The sequence below is a fragment of the Nyctereutes procyonoides genome, unplaced genomic scaffold, assembly GCF_905146905.1.
Source record: "Nyctereutes procyonoides isolate TBG_1078 unplaced genomic scaffold, NYPRO_anot_genome, whole genome shotgun sequence".
NCBI classification, from domain to species: Eukaryota; Metazoa; Chordata; class Mammalia; order Carnivora; family Canidae; genus Nyctereutes; species Nyctereutes procyonoides.
The window spans coordinates 17,296,592-17,315,240 of NW_026575021.1; the positions used below are offsets into that span (position 1 = coordinate 17,296,592).

The window sequence follows — 18,649 nt, forward strand, 5'->3', positions numbered from 1 at the left end:
CTAAGTACACTGCACTTTCATTCTTCCCTTCTACCACTTTTTCTGTCTTTTTAATGTATTCATCTCTCTCCTCTTGTCATAAGCATCTCTGAAAGTGTCTTCCCTCCACCTCCTTTCCCCACTCCTCCTTCCCCTCCCTTGTCTTTTTTTTTCCCCTTTTTTTCTTCTTTCTTGCTTTCACTAATTCAACAAAAATGTTGCTAGACATTGGCAGGAAATCAGTCCATTGCCTTATCTCTCTCGAAACTTATTCTGTGATTCTCTTGGGTGCAGTTGCCATTCATTCATTCATTCATTCACTTATTCATTCATTCACAAAATATCGAATGCCTAGATTATCCATAGCACTGGGCTGGATGTGCTATTAGCAAGACAGACAAATCATGCATGGACTCTTTCAGGTGCTGAAGGGAGTTAAGGAAAGTGCATACATAACTACAAAACTAGGTAGGAATTGATAAGTGCTGCGAATGTCTGCAGAAATAGCTGTGGGAGTTCAGGGGTGGGACTTGGTCAAATTCTCATGGCAGCTTTCATGAACAAGTTTCATTTGAGGTGAATCTGGAATAACAAGTAAGATTTAGATGTGTAATAAGAGAAAGGACTCCGGGGGGTTGGGGAGGGCACTGAGGGAAGCAGTGTGGTGTAACGGAGAGTGAGCTCTGGCTCATATCATCCCAGACCTTGTTTTGAATTCCAATCCCACATCTACTATCCATTTAGCCCTGGCTGGAGGTTTTTAATAATCCCAAGGGTCAATTTTTCTCATCTGTCAAATGGAGATTGTCAATAACAACAAGAATCCGTAAAGCATTTAGCACATGCCAGGTGCTCTCTTAAGGATAGCTGTTACAAAAATAAATAAATAAATAAATAAATAAATAAATAAATAAATAAATAAATATAAAAGGATAGCTGTTACGATTGAACAAGAGTAGAGGGACTGAGGGGGTGTATAATGGTCAACAAGGTCAAGAATTTAGTGGTTGATACATGGAATGGAGGGGCGCCTGAGTGGCTCAGTCGGGTTAAGCACCTGCCTGTGGCTCGCCATGATCTCAGGGTCCTGGGATGGCCAGGCATCAGGCTCCCTACTCAGCTGAGAGTATGCTTCTCCCTCTCCCTCTACCCTTTCCTCCCTTCCCTCAGCTCATGCTTATATTCTCTCTCTTTCTCACACTGTCTCCTTCTCTCAAATAAATCAATAAAATCTTGAAAAAGAAAAAAAAAACCCACTACAGTACTGAGTCCTAAATTTTCATTAGTCTCTTCCCAGACTGATGTTATGTCAGGACTTCTCTTTATGTATCATGTTATCATCTGTTACTCTTAAGTTAAACATAGTCTCTCCTCCAGAATCAGCTCCCTTTTACACCTTCCTTGTGATAATTAGTGATAACATCTTCCAGGGTCTAACTACAATTCTCCTAACTCATTAAACATGGTCTGAATTATCCAGGTACTCTCTAATCTATCCAGTTGGGCTTCTACCACTCTCCAACGTACGCTTCTCATTTTAGTCTGACTCTTGCTTTCATAGATATATATATGCCAAACTCATTCTCACCTCCATATCTTTGTATGATTGTTCAATCCCCTTACTTCTTCAGGGCCCTTTTTATAGATACTCGCAGGAGAAGGAAGGTTACTTCTCCAAAGCTCCTCCTATCTACATGGCCGTGATATATCTATCTTTCATGCAGTCCAAATACCCATAAATAAAGTCATGGTACCAACAAATCAACTTTATCTCCTTTATGTATTGACATAGGCTTCCTTCTTGACTGAACTTCAGTCATATTCCTCTGAGTCTTCTTGACTCGGCCTGCTGAGCCCCGTTTTAGCAAAGAATGCTGCTGAGTCAGTTAATGAAGACCTCCCTCCCCACCACATCTGATCAGTTGAATCTTCTCTATTGCAATAGTCTTGATCCCATTGCAATAGTCCTGGATAAAGTCATCCTTACTATTTTTAACAAATGTCAGAACAATTTTTCCTTTACAGTATTTTAAGTCTCTAGAAAGATTCACTCCTGAATTTATCCTAGCCAAAGGTCAGAAACCTTCCAAAAATAACTCCTCCTGTACTTTGAAGGGTTGGAGGTGGTAGGCTCAAAACTGCAGACTTCACCTTTTGCAGGTACCTGTACTTTGGGTCATTTTGTCTGTTTGGGGAATTTGGGGCCCTTAAGAATAAAATAGGCCCTTTCTGAGATGTTTGCTTGGAGCTTTGAATTTAAAATCTGTTGGCGTTATCAGACAAAGATTGGTCTGGACTGATTGTAGAATGGGCTGTAGAACCTTTTCTTACATGCTTAAAAAACCTGTACATTTCCTCAGCATGTTGGTAAAGAAATAGGTAACAATTCTACTCCTTTTAAAAAAAATATTTTACTTATTTATTCATGAGAGAGAGAGAGAGAGAGAGAGGCAGAGACATAGGCAGAAGGAGAAATAGGCTCCCCAAGGGGAAGCCTGATGTGGGAATACTTCCCAGGACCTCGGGATCATGACCTGAGCCAAAGGCAGATGCTCAACCAGCATCTGAGCCACCCAGGTGCCCCACAATTCTACTCCTGAAACTAATTATTACACTGTATGTTAACTAACTGGAATATAAATAAGAACTTGAAACTACAGGGATCCCTGGGTGGCGCAGCGGTTTGGCGCCTGCCTTTGGCCCAGGGCGCGATCCTGGAGACCCGGGATCGAGTCCCACGTCGGGCTCCCGGTGCATGGAGCCTGCTTCTCCCTCTGCCTGTGTCTCTGCCTGTCTCTCTCTCTGTATGTCTATCATAAATAAATAAATAAAAATTAAAAAAAAAGAACTTGAAACTACAAAAAAAAAAAGAAGAATAAGAAGAAGGAGAAAGAAATAGGTAACAAATATATAACAAAACCCCCCACAAATATCTTAAGGAAAAAAGACAGGTATTCTTCAAATTGCTTTTATTATACAGTTGAAATATTATTAATTATAAGTATCTAGTCTATTTTCACACAATTGATCAGAAACACACACTGATAAAGACATGCACTGGGTAAGAATCACTGTTGGTGCATAAACACACTGGAATTGGACATGAAAACAATACAATGAAGTGCTTAGGGTAGTCTCAGAATAGCCTTCAACTGACATTCATGTGTATTTCCTAATTTAAATGGCGTTAGAAATATGGCATCTACTTTGAGAACCAAATGCCATAGCAGAAGAGGTAAGAACAGTGGGGAACAAAGCAGTAGACTTTTTGTCATAGCCTAAGACTTAGCTTTGGCACATTTTGTTAAGTGTCTTATTTTTCTATTAATTTCTGAATCTGTGAACAAACCTGACAGTTTTTCTTTAATGCAGTTCTCACTCATTCTATACTATATTTTTCTAATATTTGTGGGAAAATACAACCATAGCTTTGTTGTATATGTTTGGTTTTGGATTTTCCATTATTCTTCAAGGAAGGTATTATCCAAATATTTTTCTAGAATAAGAAAGAAATTACATGTAAACCTAACATATTCTTATCACATTTTTACCATAGAAAGTAGTCATTGCAATTTGAAATGATCATTACCTTTCTAAGTGGCTCTGCATTTTTTGCCTTCTTTGTTTATTTTTCTTTCCTTGAATAGAGTATCATTTCTCATTAAGGGGCCTTATAGGATCCATTTGAGGAATATATGAGATCAAGATCTTACTTTTAATATTTTATCTTTCTTTTAGCAAGTAAGCTCTTTTTCAGCATACGATAAACAAAATATATAAAAACTGAGCATACTTATGTCAAAACCTAAATTACATTTTATAAGGGCACCCATTTGGCTGACAGGACATTTGTTGAAAACATAGTGTGATATTTGTGTCAAAAATATATTCATTTATTATGAGCCCTTTATTGTTTAAAACTATGAACAAATATTATTCACAAAATAAACCGCTGTTACCAAAGCTTTCACTGGAATTGTTTTTTTTTTCTCCCTAAAACTCAAAATCTGTTAGCAGGAAATGCATCAAGTTGTATGAATCATCTGATCCACAATGATTCCATCCATGAAAAAATAAATACAATGTAGAAATAAATAGCTTTGTAGTAAAATATAAAGATGTTTGCCCTTTGTCAAATAAATAAATAGCATGATTTCATTTTGTTTTATTCTTTCACGTGATCTAGTAAATGAGTTTTTTAGCTGCCAGAAGGGTGTTCTTCAGAAGCATTGCCACCGTCATGGGTCCCACGCCTCCTGGAACTGGAGTGATATAGCTAGCCTTCTTCTTAACAGCTGATGGAGAAAACAGAAAGCCATCTTTATTTTTAATTTTTTCATATTTTTAAATAAACTGAAGTGTTAAAAGGTAAACAGAGGTGTATAAAATTTTTTAAAACATTTTTTAAAAAGTAATCTTTACATTCAACATGGGGCTCAAACTTGTAACTCTGATACCAAGAGTTGCATGCTCTGGGCATCTGGGTGGCTCAGTTAGTTAAGCATCTGCCTTGGGCTCAGGTCATGATTTCAGGGTCCTGGGATCAAAAGTCCAGTATCCAGCTCCCTGCACAGCGGGGAGCCTGCTTCTCCCTCTCCCTCTCCCTCCCCCTCTCTGTCTCATGCTTTCTTTTGTGTGCTTTCTCTCTTTCTCTCTCAGATAAATAAATAAAATCTTAAAAAAAAAAGTTGCATGCTTTACCGACTGAGCCAGTCAGGTACCCCAAAAATTTTTAAGAGTTTATATTATCTATTTGAATTGGATAGCAGTGAACTGGAAGTAGTCAGGAGCACTCTACCAACAAGAGGCTAGTGAGCGACTTTTAAGGGAACAGGTGGAAACAAAGCAAGGTCATTCAATAATGACCTTTCAGTTTTGGCTATCACTTAAAAACTCAATTGCCTGTTTGTGACTGGTTGTCCTTCAGTTTTGATTTTGTAACCTTGAGGCATTTTTAGGCTTAGATTTTGGTTGGCTTACATGGGCTGCCATGGCATTAGAGCCATATGAATCTAAAAGCCTCCTTGTTTAATTAATTTAACAGAATATAGTGGATTTTTCTGCATTACATATATAAGTCTAACAACCTCAAAACACTGTCAGAATAAGGTAGCCTATAAATACTCACACACTTGGACAATCCTGTGTATGATACCTAATCAGCCTAAGACTGTAGGTTGAATCTCCATGCAGTTAGTTTTACATGATTTAAAATCTATAATCCATGAGTGACCCAACTACCTTTAATTCTAGTTAACTACTTCTAAAACACATGATATTAGTAACAAAGGGGGAACAGGATATAGACAGTTCAGCACACACCATTTGTTAAATTGATAAATTCCTGTTCTAACAACAGCATCATTTATGTGTGAATAATACATTCCCAGTGCAGTCTAATAAAAATCATCAAATATATTTGAATTACTGAGCATATACACATAGTCCTGTTCTAAGGTATGCAGACTCCTTATTCAGTGAATAGACTCAAAGAAAACGACAGAGAACTTTCAGCAAGTCTTATTTAAGAATGTTTTCACACCCACATTATTACACGTGAATGGTCCCCTGCTTTGACCTGCTGGTTTTATGCTTTGTCATGTGAATATGAACAATGAAGTTTTCCCAGATAACTCTTTTATTGTCAGTTAGCACAGACAATACTTCTTTAACACATACTCTGACATTATTAGTTCACATGTTACTTAGATGCATCGCCTTTTACAAATTTTGCTCGTATACGCTTCTATAGGAATCAAAACTAACAACTTGGGCCCTGGGTGGCTCAGCTGCTGAGCATCTGCCTTTGGCTCAGGGCGTGATCTCGGGACTCCGGGGATTGAGTCCCACATCAGGCTTCCTGTATGGAGCCTGCTTCTCCCTCTGCCTATGTCTCTGTCTCTCTCTTTCTGTGTCTCTCATGAATAAATAAAATCTTTTAAAAAAAAACTAACAGGTTTTCTAGATCTCAAGTATTATTTTTGTACGATTTATGTTGCCTTCTAGAAATAGGGTTTGTAAAGTTTACACTTACCTTTATTTGAAGTCTAGTAGTACTCTAGAATGTTTTTTAATCATAGGAAGAGCAAAGGAATAATATTCTTTTGCTTAAGTCCAAATAGGCTTAAAGACATCACCAAAAGAAAAAAAATCCAGTTTGTATGTATTATCAATCATGGTATGTAACAAAGAAAAGATAAGAATACTTATGATTTGGAAGGTAATGGATTCGTTTTCCAAAAAGCTTCTCTACACACAAACGTGTCTTTTCCCTCATCACACTTCCATCCAATGTCAAAGTCTAGGCTAGGTCAATAGCCATTTCACAAATAGCTATGAATTAGCAATCCTTCCTTGCTTTGCTCTAGCTATTCCTTCCACCTGGAATACTCTTCTACTTTATCCAAATAAGAAAATCCTTATTTAAAAGCCAATAAAATGTTACCTGGCTATAGTTTTTCTCAAAAACTCACCCCTCCAATGTTGAATTAAAAGCCCCACCACCTGTATTTCCAGTAACTTTAAAATCAATCTGCAGGAATGTGTCAGTGGATACAGACAATTTATTTCAAGCTAATTTATTGAAAAACTCAAGCTACTAATTTGCTTGATCATGACAAATTGCCCCTTCCCCCCTTTTTAATAAGCTGACTTGATAGCATGACCAGTGCCTTCCAGGACTTTTTCTACAGAATTGGAAATGCCATGCTTTTACAATATCAGTGGATCTCTGGCAGAAATGTACTATGCTATGACTATTTACTCTGGTAGTACTTAAAATTATGTATTTGTAAAGTCCTGAGTTTGAAATACTAAAGGGTAAAAATAAAAGACTACTGGTAAATGAAGAATCAAGTACAAACTAACTGCAATGGAAAACAAAATTATTCATTTCACAGTCAAAAGGTAGATAAAATTCATCATGTCAGGGGATCTGCTGTAGGTAAGGTCATTTTATATAATTTGGTTTTCAACTTTGAAAAGTAAAGTGGCTTGAAATTATGCATATAAAGATAATATTAACCATAGCTACTATCAATTAAATACCTACTACTTGCCAAGAACTTTACAAATATTATTGTGATAATCCATATGGAATTATTATTTCATCTTAATATATGAAGAAAGTGTTTCTCCCTGCAGTTAGAGTGACTTACCACTCCCTTATATGGTGGAGATGCTATCTACAGCCCAGTTGGAAACATTCTACGATTCCATAATTCCACCCCATCCCAATGCAACTGTATTACCATGACCTGAATAAGTAGAAAAGTCCCAGGAAAGAAAAGTCCCAGGTGCCAAAATTTGATGCAGTGCTCTCAAAGGGTTTGGAGGATTGTCTGAAAAAAGATATAAGGAGGGAAGTTCTAATAAAGTAACTTTCCTACATTTTTCCTCTGAGTACTCACAGCTCATCATCTCTGAATTACATCCAGCACTTCAAATTACACAGCTGGCTTAGCAGTCTGAGTTGCTTTCTTCCTGGGTGTCAGATCAGATAAACCACTGGTCTGCTCAGGTACCATGACACTCCTCTTCCAAATTATGTTTTTCACAACATGCTTATGTTGCATTTTTTTTGCTCAAAAAAGTGAGGTTTGGGGTGGAAGGACAGAGGAATGAGGATGAGCTGTTGCACAAAATAACATCTGCCTGAATCTGTAGCTTATGTCTGCTTTTTTGCACATTCAACTCGTAGAAGGTAACACACATTTACCTTGCCTTACCTATCACTTCATAGAAACACTGTATGAGGGGTAGTGGGCCTTTACCTGCCCTGGGCAAGGGCTTCTCTGGACATTCACAAGCGCTCAGTGGCACCAACAGAGCCCTGAACATTACTCACTAGGCAGAAGATTATATCACTATGAATACCCCTGGCTATCAAATATTGTTCTTTTTTTTAATTTTTGAAAGAAAGTGGGTGAATATGAAAATTAAGTCTGTACACAGTCACGAGAGGTCAACTGTGATGAATTTGATGGAAAACAACCCATACAAGGTCTCCATCCCTTTTGAGTTTCATGAGAATCTATATCTGAGAAAGAAATAGAAGTTTATTTGCTGCTGGCTAGGGTTAATGTATCATCTATTTACAGAAGAACCAGGATATGGAGGTACTGATTTCTCAAGTAAGGTAGGGAATTATCATTGGCAAATGCCAGGGGGTAAAGATGCCAATTCTTAAAAGAAATTCTCTAGACTGATGATTTTGCATAACTATCTCAGGGTTGTCCTACCTGACATATTTATGAAGCATCAGAAGTGGCTTGTGAGCTTAAATTAGTCTTGTGAGAAAGAGTTAAATTCAAAATGTCTGATGCTCTGAAAAGCATCTTCCCCAATCATGTCTGCAAGAGCGAAAGTTAACAAGCATTACATCACCAGAAAAAGCTCTCCTTGGCTGGTCTTTCCCTAAGGGCAGACAGAGGTTTGCACCTGCTTGTAGAAGATGATGCTTTTAAAGATTAATCCTAGGGATCCCTGGGTGGCTCAGTGGTTTGGTGCCTGCCTTTGGCCCAGGTCGCGATCCTGGCGACCCGGGATCGAATCCCACGTCGGGCTCCCGGTGCATGGAGCCTGCTTCTCCCTCTGCCTGTGTCTCTGCCTCTCTCTCTCTCTCTCTCATTCTATGTGACTATCATAAATAAATAAAAATAAAATAAAATAAAGATTAATCCTATTACGTGTGAGGAAAAGTGTTCTATATGCTATATTGAAAAGAATCACAGAAGCACTTTAAGGCAACAATCTCCTTCAGAGACTTATTTATTCTGTGTTTAGGTGTAAGGGAGTATATGTGTATGTTAAGGAAAATGCCAAAAATTCTGTATGTATGAAAACCAGGTACAGGATCCTCCCAGCAATCCAAAAAAAAAAAACCTTTCTTACGCCATGATGGAGTAACAGAAGAAGCATATACCATTAATTTATAGGAGAAAATTTTTGAGCATTCTTAGTCCTAAAAAATAACCTTTTTGGCTTTTCTGACATCTTAGGACATATCTTGCTAACAGATGTGCAAAATAAATGGGGAGAAGCCTAAGTGCTCACAGACACAGTTCACAGCTCTGGCTGCTGGATACTGACATGCTGAAGTGTAGTTCCCAGGGAAGGAGCCTGGTGGGGCCCCTCTCCCTGCTGGGGGTGTGCACTGCCTCTGTGCACACTGTACGTCAGATGCTCACTGTGAAGCAAATACTGAATGCTTTTGGCTTTGCACCTATTCTTTGTTGTTGTTGTTGTTTGCTTTTTTCAGAAAAGCTAAAAACCTCGGATTTCTTTCACTTAGTGAAAACAGATACTAATGTAGTTTTGCTTTTTTTTTTTTGTAACAGCAAAGTGGCAACATGAACTTTCAAGAAGCAGGGGAACATGCCTTAGATCTTTTTTTTTTTTTAATTTATTTATTTACGATAGTCACAGAAAGAGAGAGAGAGAGAGGCAGAGACACAGGCAGAGGGAGAAGCAGGGTCCATGCACCGGGAGCCCGACGTGGGATTCGATCCCGGGTCTCCAGGATCGCGCCCCGGGCCAAAGGCAGGTGCCAAACCGCTGCGCCACCCAGGGATCCCCATGCCTTAGATCTTGATCAATATCAGGACTTTCATGAGAGGCTCATGAACAGATACTGCGCAATCAGGATTCGATTCAATTTCATGAAGTTAGCATGATTCTAGAGTTACTGAAACCATTTGACAGTGAACACAAATAAAACAATCGTTAGATCCTATTGTTACTTGCATGGAGCTTACTCTGGGGAATGAGAGTCAGAGGAAACGACTTGGTCGTGTTTAAAACAGGTTTCTGAAAATAAAGACTACTTTGAGGAAAGACAATAATTACCATGGCAATTTATTTCATTGGCCTTTCTATGGACTTTATAGACACCACAGAAGTAAATCCTATAGGCTTCCTTGAGGGTGATAGGGTTCTGCCAGCATGATCTAGAATATCAGAGAGGATGTTCAGTCGTATAGAAGGGGAAAGGTGACCATTTAAAATCGGTCCTTTGGGATGCAACACTTGCCTCTGCACATGCTACTCTCTTTGTTTGACGGACCCTGCCTCTACTTTCTACCTGATGAATATTTATTCTTCCTTTGCAGATCTAGCTAAATGTCACTTCCTTGTGCTCATTAGCTCTCCAGGCTGAATTAACTGTCCATTCACTGACCCGTGAAACTTAGTAGAGTGGCTGTCGATTTGCAGTTATAACGAATGCTGCAATCTCCTGACAAATGTAGTCTCGCTACTTACGGCTCCCTCCCACCTCAAGACTCTGAGCACACTTCTGAAGGGAGAGAGATTTCTCTTAGTGCTGGTGTGAGGGGGCCAGTGTTATACGTGTTAACAGTAGCAAAGAGGAAGCTTAAACAGGGTTGAAGTTCACAGCTTCATGAAGCTACTTCACTAGGGACTTCTGGTTTCCCTTTCAGGCCCCAGGCAAACCCCTCGGTGCAAATGCTTGAATCACAGCTGCTAAGGCCCCATGGGTCAAAGCAAGTCACATGGCTAAACTCCTATTTAAAATCATGGGATAAGAAGAATGATAAAGCCACATTGCCAAAGGGATGTCCATATGGGGACAGGAGAAATATGTAGTCATTTTTTTTTTAAAATAATCTAGTAAAATAGTCTTTTGGTTTAGAGACAAAAATCCTCTAACCTGCTGCCAGACTCATTCTTTGAAACACAGATTATTTCATTGATCATTTCAGCTTTGGAACATTTGATGAATCTTTACTGTCTTCAGGATAAAGTATAAACCGTTTGTCGTAGCAATTAAGGTCTTTTAGGATCTGGCCCTACATCCGGGTCTGGCATTATTTCCCAACCCTTGCACATTTTCCTAACTTATTCACTGTTCCCACACTGGCTCCAGTTTGGCCCAGATAGATTCACCACAAATATTTCTTGAGAAAGACAGCCAGAGCCACTGTCCCTTGGAGCTTATAGTGTAGCTAGGAGACAGATATTAAAAATATAATTACCCCCTTTTTTTTCTGCAATAGGTTCGCCACCCATTGTTTCACACCCATCGTGAAAACCACCACTAAACCTAAACCAAAAATGGGACAGGAAAAGACTCACATCAACATCGTCGTCATTGGACACATAGATTCGGGCAAGTCTCCCACTACTGGCCATCTGATCGACAAATGTGGTGGGGTCGACAAAAGAACTATCGAAAAATTTGAGAAGGAGGCTACTGAGATGGGAAAAGGCTCCTTCAAGGGTGCCTGGGCCTTGGATAGACTGAAAGCTGAACGTGAACGTGGTATCACCATTGATACCTCCCTGTGGGAATTCGGGACCAGCAGCATGATGTGACCATCACTGATGCCCCAGGACACAGAGACTTTATCAAACACACGATTCCAGGCACATCTCAGGCTGACTGTGCTGTCCTGATCGGCGCTGCTGGTGTTGGTGAATTTGAAGCAGGTGCCTCCAAGAAGGGCAGAGCCGTGAGCGTGCCCTTCTGGCTCACACACTGGGTGTAAAACAACTAATTGTTGGTGTTAACACAATGGATTCCACTGAGCCACCCTACAGCCAGAAGAGATCCGAGGAAATCGCCAAGGAAGTCAGCACCTACATCACGAAAATTGGCCACCAGCCCAACAGAGTAGCATTATTTGTGCCAGTTTCTGGTTGGAATGGTGACAACATGCTGGAGCCAAGTGCTAACATGCCTTGGTTCAAGGGATGGAAAGTCACCGTAGAGACCGGAATGCCAGGGCAACCACACTGCTCGAGGCTCTGGCTTGCATCCTGCGCCGACTCGGCCACCTGAGATGCCCTTGCACCTGCCTCTCCAGGACGTCTACCAAGTCGGTGGTATTGGGACTGGCCCCGGGGGCCGCGTGGAGCCTGGTGTTCTTCAGCCTGGCGTGGTGGTACCTTTGCTCCGGTCAGTGGTACAACTGAAGTAAAGTCTGTGGAAATGCACCATGAAGCTTGAGTGAGGCTCTTCCTGGGGACAATGTGGGCTTCAGTGTCAAGAGCGTATCTGTCAGAGATGCTCGTCGTGGCAGTGTGGCCGGCGACAGCAACAATGACCCCCCCAATGGAAGCAGGTGGCTTCACGGCTCGGGTGATTTCCTGGGCCTCCGGGCCAAATCGGTGCTGGACACGCACCTGTGCCGGATTGTCACACAGCTCACGGAGCCTGCAAGTTTGCTGAGCTGAAGGAGAACGTAGATCGTCATTCTGGAAAAAAGCTGGAAGACGGTCCCAAGTTCGTGAAATCTGGGGATGCTGCCTTTGTTGAGATGGCTCCTGGCACACCTACGTGTGCTGAGAGCTTCTTGACTATCCTCCTCCGGGCTGTGTTACTGTTCGTGACATGAGACGGACGGTTGCGCGGATGCCATCAAAGCAGTGGACAAGAAGGCAGCTGGAGCTGGCAAAGTCGCCAAGTCTGCCCAGAAAGCTCAGAAGGCTGAATGAATATTGTCCCCAACACCTGCCACCCCAGTCTTAATCAGTGGTGGAAGAACGGTCTCGGAACTGTGTCAATGGGCCATTTAAGTTGGATAGTAAGAGCCTGGTCAATGATGACAAGGCATCGTCCAACCTTCACAAGGAAAGGAGAACGTTTTGTGGACCATTTGGTTTGTGTGTGGCAGTTTTAAGTTATTAGTTTTTAAAATCAGTACTTTTTATTGGAAACAACTTTTTAAAAAAGATTTTACTTACTTATTCATGACAGACAAAGAGAGGCAGAGACACAGGTAGAGGGAGAAGCAGACTCTACGAAAAGAGCCCGATTTGGGACTCGATCCCATGACTCTGGGATCATGACCTGAGCTGAAGGCGGATTCTCAACCACTGAGCCACCCAGGCTTCCCTAATGGAAACAACTTGACCAAAAATCTGTCACAGAATTTTGAGACCCATTAAAATAAAAGTTTACTGAGAAAAAATTATATATATATAATTACCCCCAAAATAATTGAACTATGGTTATGAAATGTGCTACCCATGTGACTGTGAGGAGGCTCTAACTGAGCACTGCATACACATATGGGGTTTATCTATGCCAAGCCCAGAAACATGAAGGATAAATCAAACTTTTCCATGTGAAATGAAGAGGTGGGGCATAGACACTGTTGGTAGGTGGAACAATGTCTGCGGTGAAGGTGGAAAGAAGCTTCCTTCAGGTGGAAAGGAGCATGAACTCTTAGAAACCCTGCAATAAGGCCAGGGTTGCCAACATGTAGGTATGAAGGAGAAGATTCCTGCTCATGCAGAGCCCAGAAGTATTTTTAATATTAGAGGGAAAAAAAATCTATCCTGAGCAAGATAAGATCAAGTGGGGAAGCTGTCTGCTTTGTGTTGGTGTATTTCTCTAATGAAATGAGTTCATCATCTGACACAGAGGAAAGGGAGACAATAAAAGTAAGAACATAAAGTAAGATGTGCTAAGATGGTAATAAATTCTAGTTCTCCAGTGAGTAGCTCAAGGAGGAAACAGAAATCAGATACGAAAATCAAAGAAAGATCTGTAGACAGAAAAGCTTCAAGATCTGATGGATGCCAGAGGCATAAGAAAAAGGAGAGACTACAATGAAGACATAAGGAAATAGTAAAAGCAAAAGGAGGTTTGATCTGACAACGAATTTGATGTAACAGAGGAGCTGACAGTAGTTCATTATGACCAAAGTGCATGAGAAAAACAGAGTAGAGTGAGATGTAGTGGGGGATGTAGCCATGGGCTGCATGACCCCCAGGTGAGGGGGCAGGACATTTAGATGGGGTGATGGCAGCTGTAACTATTGTGTCCCGGCTAATAAACTTTCAAGTCTTTTGTGAATAAACTTGGTTATTTTGATAGGTTGGAATAGCCAGTTTTGCAAAGCGAGAAATTGGGGGTGAAAAATGTATACTGCATGATAATTTCAGAAAATGACAGAGAAATTCACATTGTATTTTCACAAAGTTTCAGGTCCTGGAACATTATTCAACTATTATCCCCAGACACCCTTTCTTTGCCTGAAGTCTGAAATCTAATCTGTCATGCTCCTTTTTCTCCACTCAGTGGATGACTGACTACACTCTTCTGGTTACTAGATTCAGATTTCTAAAGTAAAGAATTCAGATGGGTGTGGCCTGACATCTTTTCCATTGAAGACAACTACGTATCAAGGTCAATATTAGAACAAGAAGTATGGAGCAGAAGTCATTAGGTTATTTTATATTTAAAATTTGAGATGATGACAGGGATGATGGAAGAGACTACATGTCCAGTGTCTATGTCTCAAAAAAATCCAGGAGTGACACGTGATCACAAGGTGTGGAAAGATTACTCATGAAGGACACTGAGAGCAACATAAGAGACATCAAAATGCTCTTTAACAAGTCAAGTAAGAATGAAAGGAAACGTATGTGACCATTATTAATCTTTGGCACCAGCAATCCATGTCTCATGACTGGGTGTCTCTGGCTGGTATGTTCTGTGTCATTATTTTCTCTGGAAACTTTATGCTCCCAGGTTCCTAGGGCCTGGACTTCATAATTCAAATTCTTGCCTAAGACGCTTTGTTAGACACTCCACAATTCTTTGGCAAATAGTGAATTTCTGCTTCAGTATATAATGTACTCCAAAGGTTCCACATAATGGAATTTCCAGATGTATCTAAACAACTGGTTTTGCTAGTATGGCTTGGAAGTTGCATATTCTGGCAAAGTTAAAGAATATATTTGTGCTTTATAAATGCATTTTTGGGTGGAGGATGAGGACCTCACATCTCAGGTTGCTGTAATATTGGTTTATTTCTCTTTGTATTTTGTCCAGTTCTCCATCACTTTTAAGGAAGTACTCCATGATCCACGTCAGATTTGCAACAACTGATTTTTAAGACCAACTTCCTTCCCCAAAAGGAAAAGGAATGATTCCTTATGTGTGGCAAGACAGCAGATGAAAATTTCTTGTTTTTCTCATATGAATTTCAACCTTCTATATTCCAGTATACCTGTGTAATTGTCTAAATTAAGTGCTTGGAGAATTTTCCCATGCTTCTAAACGTAGGCCATTTAGGCATGACCTCTCAAACACATCTACTATAATGAAGGGGGAGACAAGCTTCAGGAAAATGAAGTATGTGAATAACAACCAGAAAAACCTGACTGGCATAGGACTGGAGAAATAGTATGACTCAGGAGGTAATATGGAAAACACTTCACTTTCTCATATGGTTGATATAAAAATGACACTTAAGAGCATGATGAGCTAGAGAGAGGAAAGGGCTCCTTGACAAATGAATGGCTCACCCCTGGACACTTGCAGGGCAACAAGGATTCAGATATCCCAAAGGCAATTCACTAATGCTTCCTTTTGCATTTATCTGGTTGCCTGATTCTGGGGTTTCTACAAGATTTCTACGTATATTAGGACATTCATTAGCACAGCACCTTTGGAGCAGCAGTGGAACAGGCAGGATTATAGAGTTTGAGTATGAGACTGATCCACATGTCTAGACAGATTGTTTTGGCTTCATTAGCATTGTAAGTTGCACTTACCAATGCATCCCTCACCTATTTACCACACTATCTGTATGTGTAGGGTGGCTAAGCCTTTGCATTTTCTTTATTTTTTTTTAAGATTTTATTTATTTATTCATGACAGACAGAGAGAGAGGCAGAGACACAGGCAGAGGGAGGAGCAGGCTCCATGCAGGGAGCCCGACGTGGGACTCAACCCCGGGACTCCAGGATCACGCCCTGAGCTGAAGGCAGATGCTCAACCACTGAGCCACCCAGAGGTCCCGCCTTTGCTTTTTCTTTACATTAAATCCCATCTCTCCATATGTCCAGGTACCTGCCTCATAGATATGGATACCAAAAAACACCACTCACACTATTTGGAAGGCATTCAGTCGAGCCAAACAGCAAACCGATAACCAAATGAAAATCTGAAATTCCTTTCTGTAAACTCTGTCTATGCCTCATCCATGGAACCTCCTTTCTGACGATGGATGGTGTGAGCTTTCAGGGCCAGTTTCCACTTTGGTAGGCAGGAGTAAGGATTACTGCCATGTGTATTTCTAGTACTCTACCCAAAAGACTAACAATATCTCCCTTTCATTATTTCTTTAGGAGAAACATAATTATCATTTACTCCTGTCATTCTCCCCAATCCTTTTTCCTCAAGCTACTGAACGTTCCTATCATACAGTGAGAAATCTGTATACTAGATAGGCTGTTTAAAGTGTCCTCCAAGTCTCTTGGCAAGGCCTCAATGTCAGGAATTTTCCATAATCAACCCAAGATACTAAAAGATAAAATCTCCTTCCATAGATATTTGAACTTTAATATGGAGCCCTGAGAAACAACTACAAAAAAAATCTCATCATTAGGTATAAGAGAAGAAAGACTTGTAGATGTACCAGCACCTCTCTTGTTCTTGTGGATGTCCTTTTTGTGCTTCAACTTTTAACTTCTCTCTGAAGGTAGATTGCTCAATGTCAAATATATTCCTCTGAAAATAAAATCTTTAAAGCTGACCTGATTTCAAAGACCTAGACTTCATAATGAGCACCATTATGCTCATTATGCTCCATTGTAAAATGTAAGTGTGCTGTGAGCCACAGTGGAGGTAGCTGCTCACTAATAAGGATCTCATAGTGACCATTACTACTTGTTTTCTGAACTGACCTGTATAGGCACTATGACCATGGTGTTTGTAACAGTCTCTCTAACAGAGGCTTTTGCAAATTTCCATCAACTTTTTAAAAAAGGGTTTATTTATTTATTCATGAGAGACACAGAGAGAAAGAGACAGGGACACAGGCAGAGGGACAAGCAGGTTCCCTGTGGGGAGCCTGATGTGAGAATAGGATCTAATTATGGTGGCACTGTGACCTTGGACTTCCAGCATCCAAAACTATAAGAAATAAATGCTTATTGTTTAAATTACCCAGTTTGTGGTAATTTGTTATAGCAGCCTGAACTAAGACACATATCATCAAATTAAATGATTAACACTGAAAACTGCGTTGGTGGGAAGTCACTTTAACTTTGTTTTGTTTGTTTGATTTACAATATCATAGATAATAGTTACGTATAAGTGATCTACTTCAAAGATAGTACTCTTTGCTTAGAAACTGGCAGTATTATCTTGCTTTCCCATCTTGTATAACACATACTTATGAGTAACTAGTGCCAAAATCACTTCCAAAAGAAGCTTACTTTAAATCAAACAGATGAACACAGAGAAAAGAAGAAAAAAGAAAGGAAGGCAAACCATAAACAGACTCTTAACTACAGAGAACAATCTGAGGATTTGCTGGATGGGAAGTGGGTGGAGGGATGGGCTAAATGGGCATTAAGGAGGGCACTTGTGATGAGCACTGGGTGTTACATATAAGTGATGAGTCACTAAATTCTACTTCCAAAACTAGTATTACACTATATGTTAACTGACTAGAATTTAAATAAAAGCTTGAAACATTGGGAAAAAAAAAAAGCGGCAGCAGCTTACTTTAACAATGAATCTGGAGAATATAAATTCCATGAAAGCAGGAACTTTATCCTGCACACGACTATGTCCCTGATACCTTCAAGGTATGCTGAAGGAGAAATATATGTTGAGTAAATCAACGAATGATTCAATGGATATATTATTACTGGACCTGGATTGTTGTGGGTTAATAATATGTTTGATGCTACCCTGAGTGGCAGCTTGTGTTCCCATTAAGGCAACTTTAAGGAATTACCTCTGTAATGTAAGAGCAACATTAGAGATTTGTAAGTACAGAGGAATCATGCACCTGACCAATGGTATGACTAAGAAGGCTGAGACCTGCTGTGGGATGGAGACAAAAGAAGTGTAGGACAAGAAGTTTATCTTACAGAGACATACAATTCAATAGATAACAACTAAGTAAAAGTGCAAGGTTGTACAGGATTAAGAACAAAATGAACAGGGGTACCTGGGTGGCTCAGTGGTTGAGTGTCTGCCTTTGACTTAGGTTGTGATCCTGGGTCCTGGGATCGATTCCCCCATGAGACTCCCCATGGAAAGCCTGCTTCTCCCTCTGCCTATGTCTCTGCTTCTCTCTGTGTGTCTCTCATGAATAAATAAAAATCTTTTAAAAAATAAATTAATTAAAAAAAGAACAAAATGAACAAGGCAGACGAGACCTGCTATAGGAGTTTGGAGAAGATAGAGATAAACATGAGTGCTTTAAAGTTGGTTCATATGATTTTCGACTGAAGAACAGACTTGGCCAGAAGAGAGCTGAGGTCAGAAAAGCCCCTGAGGGACAGGGTCATAACAGCAAATGCAAAGTTACATCTTTCTGGACTAGTACTGAAGTGAGAATGAAGAGGAAGGTGAGTCATGTGCACACACACACACACACACACACACACACAGATACTGCCTTCTGCTAGGCACTGTGCTCAGCTCATGTGAGGTGATTATTTCATTTAATCTTCATAACAACTTTATAAGATAGCCATTATCATCTGCTTTTCAGATGATAAAATCAAGTCTCAGAGAGAGGTGAAGGGATTTGCCTAAGATCATAATTGTTTTATGCAACAGAACTAGGATTCAAACATAAGTAAGCCTGACTCCAAATCATACTCTTTTAAGAAAGATGGAACATAATATATACAGAGCATGGAGCGAAAAGGTAACTCAGCTTTCAAAGGTGAA

General features: G+C 40.1%; 1 protein-coding gene and 1 pseudogene across 4 annotated transcripts in view; one reads left to right on the forward strand and one right to left on the reverse strand.

Moving 5' to 3' along the window:
• Nucleotides 1-4,137: 4,137 nt before the first annotated feature.
• MTHFD2L (methylenetetrahydrofolate dehydrogenase (NADP+ dependent) 2 like) overlaps nucleotides 4,138-18,649 on the reverse strand; it is a 122,051-nt gene continuing 107,539 nt past the window's right edge. For all 4 annotated transcript variants that reach the window (XM_055340493.1, XM_055340519.1, XM_055340502.1 and 1 more), the window contains one exon: nucleotides 4,138-4,274. In XM_055340493.1, coding sequence (XP_055196468.1) covers nucleotides 4,162-4,274 — 113 coding nt within the window. In that variant the 3' untranslated portion in view covers nucleotides 4,138-4,161. The remainder of the gene's footprint in view (nucleotides 4,275-18,649) is intronic.
• On the forward strand, nucleotides 11,053-12,704 carry LOC129519686 (elongation factor 1-alpha 1-like; annotated as a pseudogene).